At 34.1% G+C, this 17,116-nt stretch overlaps 1 protein-coding gene across 1 annotated transcript in view; it reads left to right on the top strand.

Moving 5' to 3' along the window:
- The window catches only part of ROBO2 (roundabout guidance receptor 2), a gene marked incomplete at both ends in the record, with an annotated part of 574,004 nt that overhangs the window by 498,133 nt on the left and 58,755 nt on the right, over positions 1–17,116 (top strand). The window contains 3 exons of the mRNA XM_082654134.1: positions 4,376–4,607; positions 7,700–7,824; positions 10,141–10,312. Of these exons, the coding sequence (XP_082510260.1) occupies positions 4,376–4,607; positions 7,700–7,824; positions 10,141–10,312 (529 nt within the window). The remainder of the gene's footprint in view (positions 1–4,375; positions 4,608–7,699; positions 7,825–10,140; positions 10,313–17,116) is intronic.

The following is a 17,116-nucleotide window of genomic DNA, read 5'->3' as shown; positions in this document are numbered from 1 at the left end:
AAAATAAAACTAAATTTATGTTTTAAGAGTAATTATGATTATTTAAGATTACATTGTTTCCAATTTTATTTTTGATTTAATTTCACATAGACTTATTCTGTTTTCTGCATATAATGGTTTCTATTCTTCTGCTCCCGTGAAGGGAGTATAATGACCTCATCATTTTTCCAATGGCACAGAAAGGATATCATCTGACATGGCTCTTCCATCTTTCTGTAGCTTTGGCTAGATACCAAACAAATAAAGCCAAGGAAAGGGTTATATTTTTAACAACAGATTTTTCCTCATTCTCAATTGAAAAAGTCTTTTCTGCTTTGTTGTGAGTTTTGAAGGGGTTTCTTTTTTAAGCTGCTTCTAAATGTGGAAATTATTTGGGTAAGAATCAAAGTCATTATGTTTATGAAGTTAATCACTGTAAAAGTCACTGAATTTAAAAGAATAAATCAAATTAGATAAGAATTTCAGATCAGTAGTCTGGGAGTTCTTCCAGGAGAGGGACCTTGTCATATTCATCTCTATATCCCAAGAAACTTGTCATTTCTAGTTTGCATATCTCTATCCCTCATGAACTTGTGTTCTGAGAGTCCAAAGTTCGTGTTTTCATTTCTGTTTTTTCAGAACAAAGCATTCATTATGAAATACTTTTTCAGTAACTGTCTGTTGAATGATCAAATCAGTTGTTTTCATACATTTTAACTTTTTACTTTAAAAAAGAAACCATTCAATTATATCACAAATTCCCCACGAATTTGTAGTTACACATGAGATAAGTATATATTTCAGAGGTAAATTTTAGTGAAATAAATTTAGGCTGGAAGTCAGATCAGTTGCCAAAGAAATTGTAACCAAATATTTCATTTTCATGTCATATTTTCAACTTGCTAAATGTGTATGTTCTTTGAGTTATAACACTGTTAGTATTTGAGTTATAGACATGTTGATGTTTGAGGGAAGAAATATATTCACCAGCCCATGTATTTCGATTAGGGGTCAGCTGATATGGTTTATCAATAGTTGGCAGGATTCTATTACCAAACACATAGGATGTTTGAACTGGAAAGACCATCTGCCTGCCCCACAAGTCTAATCTTGAAGCAACAATACTTAACAAAGGCTACTTTCTAAAAGTGACTGCTGTTATAATAAGGGTAGGTAAAAATGATGAAAATGGCTGTTTTACAAAGAAAGTAGCAATAAATCCCTTATTTTAAAATCATTATTCTAGTTTTTTTGTGTGTGAGTGTTTTGTTTTTATTCAAGGACAAAAAGGATTATAGGCTCCTTGCCCCTTAAACATCACAGCTACTGGAGTTGAAAGAGTGTTTTGGCGAACTTGAATTTCAGAACTCAATTAAACCCAGATCAGTTACTTAGAAGGCTAAGCCCACCAAAGGAAATTCAATTTGAATTTTCAGTATAGATGGAATTTTTAAAATTGAAATGATAGATATTGAGCATCTCGCTTTAAACCTTTTAATGAAAGTGCTGATTTGAGGGCCACATATGGGCCCCCATTTTTAGTATATCCCGTACGTAACAATGCTTTATCATTGTACAGCTCTAAAACTTGCAGAGTGCTTTAAACTGTATTAGTCATTTAATTGTTTCTGTGCCCTTGTAATATGCATATTATTTGAGCAAACTAAGTAAACTGAGGCTCAGAAAGTTTAAAAGGCTAAGCTGTCTCTTAATAGAGACCTTGTGACCTGAAGACTGAAACTCTCTTCACTTCACATGTTCCTTAAGACAATTCATTTGTATTCAGATACCAGAAAATACCAATTTTTTAAATTCTATAAGCCCATGCATGGATTTGTGGCTGGACTCTGATTATAATCAACTCTAAAAGAAAATCCTCCGTCTTATAACTAGCATGTTAATAAAACTAGTGACAAGCATAAGGTTTAACTCAAAAGTGACCACTTGTCAAAAGGTGCTCCAAAAGTCAGTGCTGTAGAGCACGTATCCACTAAAAATCCCACCTATTTTTTAATAGGTAATATGCAGCATTTTCATTTTTGCTTTCACCTGCAACAACAAATTTCCTTCTGAAAAGAATGTATAGCAACCGCGCAAAATCAAGTTAAACTATTTAGCTATTAAGTAGGCCATTAGAATACACTGGTTGAAGGCAGTGTACACTGAAGTGAGCAAAGCAATGTTGTGTAGTAAACATTAGCTTCATAAAGTCCTAAAACACTTAATTAATGAAAACCAAACATGGATAAAACCAATTTACCCTGATTTACAGACTCCCTTCATCTGGAAACAGCTGCTTAATGTCCTTCTTAAAAACACAGCTTGCTTCTTTCAGTATTAACAAGCTATTATTGTGAGTTATGTCTTTCTTTCAGTATATAAATTCACTTAAAGTGAATGCAGAGAAGTTTATAAACTGCAAGCTTAATGTTGTTTTAACATATGCTGCAGGGATTTTTTTGAACATTGACAGTTTTGATGAAAGGCATCTCTCCTGGCTCTCATAAATTTACCTTTTTGCTTTTTACTTGCCTTGTTTTATAATGTCAGAACAACTTCTGCTTTTCAAAAAATATGTATTTTGGTATGAACACAAACTGGTAGCATGCATTAGGATTCAAAGATCATGAGCTTTGGTATCAGAACCGAGCTTACTTTTCCTTGACATAACCTCATACAAGTGTAGCACTAATTCCACAAATCTTTGAGGGTTAGAAAACTGTCAGGTGGGTGAAGGAATTCTTACTTGTTGAGACTCATCTGTGAAACTGGAATTAGCTATACTTAGAAACACACATGCTCATGCTTACCAACTTTATGGATTTTTCTAGCTTGGACATTCTAAATACCAAAAAAAATGTCCCTTTGTTTCACTGTATTTTGATTGAGGTTCTGTATTTTTTAATTTTCTGTCTTCACTTAAAAAAGTATTTTAAAATGCTGCAACTAATGAAGAAATGCCAGAAGTTAATACATGAAAGAATACCTTTTGTTTATTATGTGTTAACAGTTGGATCAAGACATTTTTAAAAAGCTGAAGTAACCGTTTCCATCATCACCTTCTTTATTTCCTCTCTCTCCTCAACCTTCCTAAAATGAGGTTATTCCATCTCTTCTCCATTGAATTTTACACTTTATTTGACAGTGAAATATGTCAAGTTAAAGGCTTCTTAAAATATGGCTACTAAACTATAGCATATGGAATATTAATTGAAGAAGGTGCTGTGATAGTTATATTTGTCAAGCATTTCTAAAAAATGGCAAGACATTAAAAAAGTTTAAAAAGCTAAAAGTCCCTTTATCCCTGAAATGAAACAATGGTAACTCCAATAAAGACTCTTCAATAAATGTAAAACAAGAACTTGTTTTTTGATATTTTTTGATATTTTGATATTGGTTTTCAGGTTCCAAATCTCAGATTTTTATTAAAAACAGCTGCTTATCCTCTGTACCTCAAATGAATGAAAGGATCAAGAAAGTTGTCAGGTTGTGCCAATAGTGGGATATTGGAGGAGCCAGAAGTTGATAACTTAATAAATGTCTTTCATTTAATATTTGTTAATGGGTATAAGCTTTTCATATGCATTTAAAACAGACACTCTGGCGCCACAACTCTCGAGTCTCTTTCATATGCTTCCTTCAGCTACAGGAATTTTACACATTCTGTTCCTACTCTTCTTCCCCTAAATAAGTCTTACTTTCCATGCAGACCTCAGCACTTGTTCTTCTTCCAGGAAACTGTCTCCCCTTCCTGACCACTCAGCTTCCTCTCCACTCTAGGCTTTCTTAGCTCCTAGTACAACTCACTCATAATATCTGCGTATGCTTATTTGTTATGAATGTAACCTGCCCATTGTTTGAGTAATCATTAAATAATGCCCACCTTCTACCTGAATTCTATGCACCATGAGGCCTGGGACTGACTCTACTTTCATTCTCCAGTTTTACCCTCAGAGTTAACAGAATAACTGGCACCTCTTAGTAGGAACTCAGAAAATGTTTGAGTGAGTGAAGACATTAGTGAATGAACAAGGGATGAGAATGGAGATTCCGGACAAATAGCACACTACATATAAAACCACAAAAATGAGAATTGTTGACTACAAAAAAAGAACAAACAGATGAGCAACAAAGCTAGAAACATTGGCATGTCTAGGCCTTGACAGGCTTTTGTGCTAATCCAAAGAATTTGAATTAATTGAGTATCTTAGCTGCTATGAAGTATTTTTAACAGGAGAGAATGTTGTTCCACTCTTCATTTTGGAAATAACAACTCAGGAGCAATGTGAACTCAGAACTGGAAAAGGATATTAGAAGCAGGGAGATGAATTAGAAAGCCACGGCACCACTCAGACACTTCCATTTGGTTTCAAAAGTCTTTTGCTTTGTTTTTCAGGTTGATCGCCAACCCCAGTTTATTCAAGGCTACCGAGTGATGTACCGTCAGACTTCAGGCCTGCAGGCTACATCAACGTGGCAGAATTTAGATGCTAAAGTCCCGACTGAGCGAAGTGCTGTCTTAGTCAATCTGAAAAAGGGGGTGACTTATGAAATTAAAGTTCGACCATATTTTAATGAGTTCCAAGGAATGGATAGTGAGTCTAAAACAGTTCGTACTACTGAAGAAGGTCAGTATTCAGATTTCTAACATAAACCAAACTTAAACCATAATGAAATCAATTTCTGTTGAAGTTCTAGTTTATCATCTTCCTTAGAAGGGTAGCAAAAGACATTCTAAAAGTCAATCCAGGAAGTATCATTTTCTCCTTTTATTCTGAGAATTTCATAGAATCTAACAACTCAAAAAGATGACATTCAAGTAGTTTGAATTTTCCTTAAGGAAACATTCGCTTCAAATCTTGTTTTTCAGTGCACTGGAATTTGATTATAATGTTTTCCTATTTTTTTTTTTTACACATGGATTTAAGACATTTGGCTTCATTAAAGGACAGGCTAATGGAAACCCAAGTACACAGGCTGTTCTTTGTCTCTCTTTGTTTGGGTAGAGTAAAGCATGACATTTCCTTTCATAAGCCTGCTTCCCTATGGGCTCTGCCAGTCTGATTCATAATTTCTAATCCGGAAGGCCCCTTGCATGTTTGCAGCAGCATTCTTCTTAGTGATGTTCCCTCTCCCTCTTCCCTTTGTAACTTTTCTTACCTGTAGATACTTTTAAAGTCAGTCTGTGATGGACATGAAATTAATGTTGGTCTCAACCAGACCATTTTCTAGCGTCTCCTTCCCTAAACTAGAGGTTTATAATGAATGCTATCATCAACGTACAAAAAATCCGGGCTTCCCTGGTGGCGCAGTGGTTGAGAGTCCGCCTGCCGATGCAGGGAACACGGGTTCGTGCCCCAGTCCGGGAAGATCCCACATGCCACGGAGCAGCTGGGCCCATGAGCCATGGCCACTGAGCCTGCGCGTCTGGAGCCTGTGCTCCACAATGGGAGAGGCCACAACAGTGAGAGGCCCGCGTACAGCAAAAAAAAAAAAAGAACAAAAAATCAGATACCAACTATAATAAATTCCCCCCTTTTCTGCTTTTGTACTAATTTTATGTACAAAACCATATTTTATATAAATCAATATAAGAGCAACCTTAAGAAAATGTGTGTAGGTTGTTCATGGTAACATAGATGTACATGTTTGACCAAAGAACTTTTAAATTATACATATCTTATAGTAAGCAACACAGAGAAATTTTATCTTCATATTGGTTTACAGTGTGCTATACTGACATGAGCTGAAGTGCATATTTTTAAAGGCATCATTAGTCTACCTTTAAGATTTGTAAAGAAAATAAATTAATAATAGGATCTTCATCCCCCATTAAATTTTACTTTATGTGGATAATGTGTAGAACTAATGAGTGGGGTGGGTCAATTTAATACAGAATGCTACATTTGAAGCATATTTCCAAAAATCAATTTCACTGCAGTTAGACTTTTCCTCTAGACTAGACATTTGTCACCATTCGGTATACGTTCATCTCCGCTTTCTGTGGCCTTCTGAAGGGAACAAACTGGAACTCAGCTGGACTTGTCTGGGAGCAATGAGTGGGTTCTTTCACATCTGTGTAATAATTGACAGGTCAGGAAATAGGCATGGTGTTCTCGCCAAGCCAGCGGTAAGGCAGATGAGAAGCCAGCTCTCCAAAATGTTACTTTTCAATGAAGTCTACTTAATAACTACAAAACTGGTAGGCAAATGGTTGGATTGATGTCATTGTGCCACATTTTGGAGCAACCTTATCACACAGAGGAGTGATAAAGAGCAGTATGGTGGTAACGTGTCTGTGTGTGTCTTACACTCAATGCAAAGATGACTACACCTTAGTGAAATATGCTGTGACAGATTTATCAAACGTGGGAAACTTTATTGATAGGCTTTTTTTTTTTGGAGGGGGGGCTGCGTTGGGTCTTTGTTGCTGCACGCAAGCTTTTCTCTGGTTGTGGCGAACAGGGTCTACTCTTCGTTGCAGCGTGCGGGCTTCTCATTGCAGTGGCTTCTCTTTGTTTTGGAGCACGGGCTCCAGGCACATGGGCTTCAGCAGTTGTGGCACTTGGCCTCAGTAATTGTGGCTTGAGGGCTCCAGAGCGCAGGCTCAGCAGTTGTGGCGCACGGGCTTAGTTGCTCCGTGGCATGTGGGATCCTCCTGGACCAGGGCTCGAACCCGGCTGCCCTGCCTTGGCAGGTGGACTCTTAACCACTGCGCCACCAGGGAAGCCCCCATTGATAGTCTTTTAAAATATGTTTTATGTTTCAAGTGTACACGTTTTCAAAGAACTAAGTTGTGTAGTTGTGAAAGCATTGATCTTATACGTAAAAATTCTTTTGTACCACAAGATTATCTGAATTTTGCTTTAACTGTTAGTACTTTGATTTGTTTTTTCCATAAAGGAAGAGAACTGTAGGAAATTAAAATCTGTCCATTTCACATTTGATCCAACATGAACTGTTTTCATTTATATCATCAGAGTTCCTTGTTCATCAATATAAAATAAGTTTTAAATCTTAAATTATGGGTCAATTTATAACAGTCAATTATTTTTCTCAATACGAAAACAGAAGTGTCTTTTTTCTGCATTGGTGAAATTTATAGCTGTGTTTCTGTTTTTATGTATTAAACGCAAATCAGAACAAAACAAAAAGATTGTCAGTAATGCTACCACTCAGAGATAATAACATAAAATTTTGGAATGCATCCTCTCAGAACATTTTTGATAGCAGTGTTTTTTTTTTGTTGTTGTTTTTTGTTTTTTGTTTGTTTGTTTTTTAAAAAGCGAGCCTATTAGAGTCAAAAGAACCAAAGTTCTAGAATCAATCAGGCATACCTGGGTTCAAATTCTCCCTCATTATTTGACTTAGCTAAGTCTTCAGTTTCCTTATCTGTAAAACTGAGATAAGAGTTGTTTTTATTTCCTGAGGTTATTATGAGAATTAAATCTTACTCTTACCTCAGTTCTGGGCACATAGGAAACATTCATTTGAATGTTAGCTGTTAAATTTATTGTTGAGGACATATTACCATAGCTGTTGTATTTGCTTTAATCTATCCATTATATATAAAGGATTTTTTTTTAAACTGTCACTGTTAATTCAGAACTACTGGAAACGAGACCTTCTTGCATTTTGTCTTTATATTCATATTCTGTAAGCAGTCTTAATGTACACCAAGACTTACAGTTTGTGTTCATTCTAATCACTTCCTCTGCAGCCCCAAGTGCCCCACCACAGTCTGTCACTGTGCTGACTGTTGGAAGCCACAATAGCACAAGTATTAGTGTTTCCTGGGATCCTCCTCCCCCTGACCATCAGAATGGAATTATCCAAGAATACAAGGTAAGGCCCGGATGAAGAAGGAAAGTTCACAGGTAAAAGTGCCCAGAGAAGTCTCAGGGTCACATGGAGGGGGAACATTTCGAGTGGCCCTCTTACTGAGTTTGAGTATAAAGTAATATTTTATATCTTTGTGTGACAGGTAAAGAAGCAAATGCATAGGATGCATAGAACCTAATTCCAAGGTCACAGATAACACAAACACAGTTGGACACGCAAACCATAAGAATGCAGCGTTGTTGTTGTTGTTTTTTTTGTTTGTTTTAATAATGTGATTGCAGAACCTCAGGGATTTAGAGAGACAGGGTAGAGGGTAGATAGTGAAGCCCTATCCTAGGGAGTGCCTTTATCTTTGTTATTAGATTTCTGTGTAATGGGACTTAGAACAGCTGTTTTTAAACTGTATTCTCATAAAAAAGATGCTTCAGGAGTTTAAAGAGTTGAGATGGAGATAAGAGGGTGGGCAGTACCGCCTCCCACTGTAAATTCTGCTTTTACCAAGTTATTGGTAAAAGGTTCTGTAAAATATTTCATTTGAAAAAAGGGAGCCATTGAAAAAACAAATTGTGAAAAACTCTTATTTTTCAATTGATGAGTTTGTTGCTATTTGGAAACAGTATATATTCGTTGTTTCTTCACCATCATTTGAGCAACATCACTTAAGAATCACAAGTTGTCTAACTTTGAGAAATAAGGTTCTAATTAATTGTGTTGTGATTAGACCACATGGGAGAGTAAAACACCTCATTAAATCTTGTAAAAATTTAAAAACTATGCTTTTTTGCTATTAATAAATTTTTATAGAAATCTGATAATAACATACTAAGTAGATCTATTAGAAAAGAAAACTAGACACCCCACCTCACCCAGGAAATTCATAGTTGGTATGTGAAATTAAGCTGAATAATTTTACTCAAAACATTGTTACTTCTAGGAAAAAATGTGAAAGTTAAAGTAGAATTTTCCTAAGTTAATGGTTAAGTTACTGAAGCAAATGGACTAAATTTGCATAAGAATTTATTTTAAAATTATTCCCATCACATTATAAAGAAATGTGAATAAGAAAATAAGAGTAAGTGCTTTTACAGTAGCATAATTATATAAAATCAGAAATTTTATAAGTGTTAGGACACATGGTTTTAAAAGCAAAACATTATCTACCCTGGAGTGTGTGTGTTTTTTAATGAGTTTAGGATTTTACTTTTATATCATCTAGGACTAAATATCTTCAACTTCTATTTATTTAAATATTGATATTTTTCCACAACATGATAATTTTTCATAAGTTGTAAATTTTCTCACTCATATGAGATTGTCCTATTTTGGTAAAAATGTGTATATTTTGGTAAGGGCTAAATAACCCTTCACTAGTAACTTAGGTTTCATAGACTAAATAAAAGACATTTGCAATTCAAAGGCACTCTTTTAAAGAAAAAGTTTCAGGAACTTACCTCTTTCAGAAACAAGCAATGTACGTGTCCCCATGTAGATTATAAATACTGTATAATGGAAATACAAATAAGTACACACAGTAGAATTTTTTATAACACATTTTACAGTAACAGATTTCCATATCCCAAAAGAATGTATGACTTAAAATTTGATTCTTATTGGAAGTACAAGCCTAGCATCCCTCACATCAGTGTTTAAAGACTTCCCACCACTCTGTTCTCATGCATGTGTATGTATGTATAGATATGTTTTGATCAATATTAAGATTTATTACTGTCAGTGTAAATATTGGCTTTAATTTTATCTCAGTCAATACCTATAACTTTAGTCAATTAATCTTGTTAACCACTTCTGTGTAAGTTAATATTTTCTTAAATGAAATATAAATTACTTCGATGTGCACCTATATACTTTGGATACTACAACTCATAATCACCATATTTTTAATAATTCTTTGCATAATAAATCTTGATAAATAAATTAAGCAGAGGAATTTGTGTGTTTTAATCCATACCTAAACTCCATTTGTAATCAAGGACCACTTTCCAGACCTTGCAGAGGTGCTGAGGGAATCATTGTACTATGAGCATTCAGTGTTGATTGTAAAATATAAAGGAATGCAGCATAGTTTTAGCTTCTTTTGTTGTTCTTTAATACACACACACACATACACAGACACACACACCTATATATATATACATACATACGTATATATATAAACAGCAGAAATTAGGCTTGAGAAAATGTCATTTACAAATACTTCTATAAGACTAGAAAATAGATTGGTCTCTACTAAAAGATTGAATCAATTATAATGAACTAATTACCAGAAAAAAATAATTTGATATTACCTTTACATTTCTATAGATCTGGTGTCTGGGGAATGAAACACGATTCCACATCAACAAAACTGTGGATGCAGCCATTCGATCTGTAATAATCGGTGGATTATTCCCAGGGATTCAATACCGGGTAGAGGTTGCAGCTAGTACCAGTGCAGGAGTTGGAGTAAAAAGTGAGCCACAGCCAATAATAATTGGTGAGTACCAATCCATATGATATGTGTTTTAGAATCAGTCAACTGGTAACAAGGTAGATTATTTTTTTGAATCTACATCCCAACAGTGGAAATACAGTAAATAATGAGTAATAAATGCACACATCATATAGGCAAATAAACTGACTAGAGCTTCTAACAAAATGTTTAGCAATTGCTTATGCTCTTAGGATTTCCACAAACTTCTTAAAATCATAATCATTAAGAGTTTACATGCTGAAAGTTGGTTTGAAAATTATTTTTAATCTATAGTTTCATTTGTAATTTTGATGCCTTTGAAATACAATAGGAAATGAGGCAGTTACTGAAGAAGGCGCATTATGTTTCAAATCTGTATACCTCCTCTTAGCCAGAAAAATGTCAAAAATTAACCAGAAACAGGCCAAAAGAAACTAGTAATCCAAATAAACTATCCCAAAGACGAAATCCCTATTCAATCTACTATCATCATTACAGAAAATTGCTTCCTATCACCATGGATTATGTTTGACTTTTCTTGAAATATATATAAATGGAATCATACAGAATATAATATTTTGTGTCTGGCTTCTTTCACTAAACATAATGTTTTTGAGATTCTCCCATACATATATTATGCAATTCATATGTTTTATTTCTGAGCAGTATTCAATCATGTGAATGTATCGTATTTTGTTTCTCTGCTTTTCTCTTGAGAGAATGTGTAAGAAGATTTTTTGAGGACATATGTTTTTATTTCTTTTGGAGAATTACCTAGAAGTGGAATTTCTGGGTAACAGCACTGATGTAGTTTGACTTTATAAGGAATTCTAAATATTTTTTTCAAATTGTATAATTTTATACTCTCACTGGGACAGAATATGACTTCCAGTTTTTCTGCATCCTCACTGACATTTAATGTTGCCATCTGTCATTTTAGCCATTTCAGTGAGTGTAAGAGTCCCTCATTGTCATTTCAACTTCAATTTTCTTTGATGACTAATGATGTTGAGCAACTTCACATGTGCTTATTGGCCATTCACATATTTTCTTTTGTAAAATTTCCAAGCCTTTGCCTTTTCTAAAATGGTGTCATTTGTCTCTTGTTACTAAGAGGAGTTATTTGTACATTTTCAATATAAATTATCTGTCATAGGTTGTATCACAAATATTTTCTCCCAATTTATGGCTTTTTAGTCCTTTTCTTGATAGTCTTTTGATGAGCAAAAGTTTTCAATTTACATAATCTATAATTTATCAAATTTTTCTTTCATGTTTAGTACTTTCTAAGAAACTATGTCCTAACCTAGATAGCAAAGATATTTTCTTCCAGAAGCTTTATAGTTTTAGCTTTTATGCATAGCTTTTATAATTCATCTTAAAGTAATTGCATGTGATTTGAGGGTTGAGGCTTATTTATTTCCATATGTAAAATCAAAATGCATAGGTATCTTTCACTGAAAAAACTTTCCTTTCTCCAGTTAACTATATATGTGTGGATCCATTCCTGGATTCCCTGTATGATTCCATTTGTTTATATGTCCATCCATATGCCAAACCGCAGTGTCTTGATTACTAATAGCTCATAGAAAGTCCTGAAATCAGGTAATGTGAATACTGCATCATTTTCTTCTCCAAAATTTTTTTGACTGTTCCAGACCTTTTGCTTTTCCATATACTTTTCAAATCAGCATGTCAGTTTCTACAAAATTATGTTGGAAGAAAAATTTGGAAAATTTTTTTCTACAAAATTATGTTGGAAAAATTATGTTTAAAAATACAGTGGATCTATACATCAAATTGGAAAGATTAAACATTTTCATAGTCAGTCTTTCTCTATGGGAATTTGATGTACTCTCCATTATTTGTCTTTATTTTTCTCAACAATATTTTGTAGTTTTCAGCATATGGCCTTAACATATATTTTGTTAAACTTTTTCCTATTTAATGTTTTTTACACTATTACAAGTGAATTTATAAAATTCCCCTTTTCAACTACTTTATGTTATATGTTTATATATGTTATATATAAATTTATCTTTATGTATTTCCCTTTTATCTTATGGCCTTACTAACTTCACTCACTTATTTTAATAGTTGCAAAATACTTTTTCTGAGTGTATTCAGATAACCATCTATTTTCTTTCTCCTTATTTGTGTTAATATGATAAATTCTATGGTTTCAAAGGTAATTAAACCTGGCATTCTTGGGATAAATCCCACTTGGTCAGGATATATTATGCTTTTTACAGATACTAGTGGATCTGATTTGCTAACATTTAGTAAAGAATTTTGCATCTATGTTCATGAGGGATATTGATAGGTAGTGTTCTTTTAATGTGTTCGTCAGGTTTTGGAATCAGGGAGGCTAGCTTTAATGGGTTGGGAAGTATTCCTTCCTCTTTTACATTCTGTAAGAGTCTTGGTAGGCCTGGTCCTAATTCTTCCTTAAATCTTCTAGAATTCAATGATGATATCTGTGCCTAGAGTTTTCTTTGTGAATTATTTTTATTGTTATGAATTTACATTTATTCAGATATTTTTTTCTTCTCTGTTGGTTGTGGTAAATGGATTTTTGGTGTTTGCCCACCAATGAATTTGTCTAATCCATCTAAATTGTTGAATTTATTATCACATGTTTATTTGCAGTATCTCCTTATTTGTAATCCCTTTAATTGTAATGTTTGCAGGATGAGTAGTAATGCCATCTCTTTTATTCATAAGTACTGTGGATTGATGCTCTCTCTCTCTTCTCCTTTTTCGTTGCCCCCTACCCTCTCTCTGTCTTCCCTCTCTCCAACTTTAATCTCGATAAGGATTTATCAATTTTATTAATCCTTTCAGTGTACAAATTTTGGCTTTGTTAGTTTTATTTGTTTTCTAATTAAGCGATTTCTGATATTTATTTCTTCTGCTTACTTTTATGTTGCTTCTTAAGATAGAAACTTATATCAATGATTTGGACCTCTCTTCTTTTCTAATACAAATATTTAAAGTTATAAATTTCCCTCTAAGCACTTCTTCAGCTGAATCTTACAAATTTGATGTGTTATGTTTCCATTTATCATAAAGTTGAAAACACTTTTCACTTTCCCTCAAAATTTTTGGGTTTTGCAGAAGTTATTTGGAAATGTGCTATTAAATTTCCAAATGTTTTGGTATTTTCCATATAGCTTTTTGTTGCTGATTTCTAATTTAATTCCACTGAGGTCAGAGAGTGTATTTTACATGAATTTAGCTTTTTAAATATGGAGACTTAGTTTATGGCCCAGAATTTCGTTTTAGCGAGCATGCCTTGTGCATTTAAAAACTATGTTCATTTTTATTTTTCTATATTGAAATGGAACGTTCAATAAATGTCAGGTCAAATCAGTTGGTAGTATTGTTAAAGTCCTGACTTATTTTCTGTTAATGCATTCTTTTAATTAATAAGAAAAGAGCCTGACAATTTATTATAATTATAGATTTGTATATTTCTCCTTTTTATGTTTTTGTTTCATGTATTTTGCTACTCTGTTTTAACTGAGTATATTTTAAGATTGTTATAGCTTCTAAATGAACTTATGCTTTTTTATTATGAAATGCCTCACGTTATTTCCTCATAAGATTCTTTGTCTTGGAACTTACTCTGTCTGATGTTAGTACACCCGTGTAAGTGTTTGCGTTTTGTGATTTTTTTTTCCATCCTTTTATTTTAACTCCTATGTCTTTGTATTTAATGCACATTTGTATTATTTAAATTGCATATTGTGAGGCCTTATTTTTTATCCAATATGACAATCTTTGCCTTTTAATTGGAGTGTTTATTATCTTTAATGTGATCATTGATGTTTTGGAGCTTAGAATTACCCTTTTGCTATTTTTTTTTAATCGGACTTTGTTCCTATTTTCCTAATTTACTGATTTCTTTTGGATGAATAAAATGACTTCCTGTATAATATTTTATGTTCACTATTGAATCGTTAAGTATACTTATTTTTGTAATGATTACTCTAGGATTAGCCTATGCTATATGGATCTTAGAAAATATAATTCCATTTTCCTCCCTTTCAAGCGTTTTGCTATTGTTCTACATTTTACTCCTGCACATGTAATAAAAACCAACACACAAACTAAAGTATTATTATTGATTTTGCTCTAAACAATCAACTATCTTTCAAATCAATTAAAACTAAGAAAAAATATTTTATATTACCCACCTTTATCTGATATTCTGTTCCTTAAATTCAGTCCCTGAGTCTGCCTGAGTTTTACTGTCTCTTTAACTCAGGAATGCTATTCAGCCATTTTTGGACTCCCCTTCGTTGCATCACATTTTAGGAATTGTCTCCAGATAGAAAGATATGAATATCGTACGATTCCCCTTGTTTATTTCCTTTTTTCTCATAGTTCTGTCCTTTTGTTTCACATATTTTGCCTAGGTTTTCCTTGTTTATGGTGGGATGGCATGTCTCATTCCTGTTATTCTTTCATGGGCAGAAGTGGAAGTATTCAGTGAATTATTCAGCTTATATAATACAAATTCCATTTGTTCTCTTTTACATTTTTCATTTCCCTCTGAAATTCCCCATGTGTTCATTCATTAGGACTCTATTATTTTAAATTAATGAACATATTGTAATAGTTGCTTGAAAGTCCTTTCCTCCTAATTTCAACATCCATGTCATCTCATGGTCTATTTCTATTGATTACTATTCCTCTTGATCTTGGGTTATCTTTTCCTCATTTTTGCTATTGTGGTTGTTATTATTGTTTTGCTTGTTTTTGCATGCCTGGTAATTTTTTACTATATACTGGACATTGCAGAAAACATACTATACAATTTTGTGATCTTCTGAAGAATGTTGTTTTTCTTTTCCTGAGAGGCAGTTATGTTACTGGCTGATCATCTCGATCTTGTGGTGGCTTGGTTTTTACATATTGTTAGTATGGACTATTTATGCTTTGACAATATTCTTCAGGCAAAACCTCAGTTTAATTTTTACTTCTAAGGCATAGTGCTCCTGGACTTTCGGTGAAAAGCCTAATATATTTATCTGGTCTGCCTAACTTGATGGAATTTAAACTTCAAACACAATCTTCTCTGCAGTGAGAGAGTCTGCTCAGTCTTTGCAGTCTTTTACCTTTTGAGTTTCACCAAATCCTTGAAATCGTCCTTCTGCCTGCACAATTCAGGGTTCACACTAGTACTGAGGGAGAATTTATACACAGATTTGAGAACATCACTCTCCTGTCTCTCCCTCTTTCACATGGTTTCTCCCTTAATTTTCTGTCACACTGGCAGCTGCGAAGGCTATCTTCTGACACCTCCTAGAAGTAAAAGACTGAGATTTTCAGCTTGAGTTCTAGCTCCCTAGTGCTGCATGGATTGAGCCCTCTAAGGGGGTAGAAAGCCTCATAAATGCAGATTCTTTTTCTTGAGTGGTTTTATTCTTTCAAAAGGCAAATCCCTTCAGTTTACTCTGATTTTATTTGTTTGTCAGTGTCTTTATCTTTTTAAACGTTCTTCCTAGAGTTTATATATTTTAAAAATACTTGTCCAGAGTTTCATACAAGCCAATGTGCCATTTGCATTCTTTTCTGTTTATTTTCTAAAATATGCACATAGAACATACTACCAAATTTTGGGAAGCTGTTTCTTTTTACAATGTATTTATTATATAATGAAGAGATTTAATACTCAGTTGTCATGTTAAAATTTTTTAGATTCTCCAAGTATTCTTCCTTTTATATATTAAAAACATTTGAAAAGTTATAGTATTAACTTTTCTTTAAATTGCCTTCCCTTTCTTAATTAGTCATACAAACTGAATTAATTTCTTAACCTGAGGGAAACCTATAATCTTGCCCTTCTGAGATTTTCTAAAATAAATTGGAATAAGAAAGAAATACAGGTACACCCAAAAGGATTTAACAGATATAGATGAACTTATTCTTATTTCTACATATTTTCTAAATATTTAGAATATTTGTTATTTAGAAATAAGGCAGTAATTTTTCACTTAAAAAACATGAAACAGGGCTTCCCGGGTGGCACAGTGGTTGAGAGTCTGCCTGCCGATGCAGGGAACACGGGTTCGTGCCCCAGTCCGGGAAGATCCCACATGCTGCGGAGTGGCTGGGCCTGTGAGCCATGGCCACTGAGCCTGCGCGTCCGGAGCCTGTGCTCCGCAATGGGAGAGGCCACAACAGTGAGAGGCCCGCGCAAAAAAAATATATCTATATCTATATCTATATCTATATCTATATCTATATCTATATGAAACATGTTTGAAAGGTATAGCTTTCTATGAGAGCTCCTAGATAGGTAAACAAAGTTTTTTTTTTTTTTTTGCCGTTCACGGGCCTCTCACTGTTGCGGCCTCTCCCACTGCGGAGCACAGGCTCCGGACACGCAGGCTCAGAGGCCATGGCTCATGGGCCCAGGCGCTCCGTGGCATGTGGGATCTTCCCGGACCGGGGCATAAACCCGCGTCCCCTGCATCGGCAGGTGGACTCTCAACCACTGCACCACCAGGGAAGCCCGCTTCTTTTCTTTTTTCACTGCCCTTCTAGCATATCTATGAAAAAGATTGACTGAATGTAATTTTTCTAAATCAAAGATCAGTAGGATTACCAAATATCTATATTTTCCTTTCATGTTTTCTGTCATCTTTGGTAATAAATATAATTCTCAAGCATGGAAAAGTTGGTTTGTTTTGGTTTTGATTTTGGTTTGTAGTAGCTACCTATTTGCTTCACAATATTGGGGGATTTATTGTATTTGGAGGCAAGTAAAAATTGCAGTAACACCATTTCCCCAAGTTCATGTCATGACAGTTAAGAATA

This window comes from Grampus griseus, assembly GCF_964374135.1.
Source record: "Grampus griseus genome assembly, chromosome: 5".
NCBI lineage: Eukaryota > Metazoa > Chordata > Mammalia > Artiodactyla > Delphinidae > Grampus > Grampus griseus.
The sequence above is the reverse complement of the archived record's forward strand: the minus strand, read 5'-3'. Positions and strand labels throughout refer to the sequence as shown.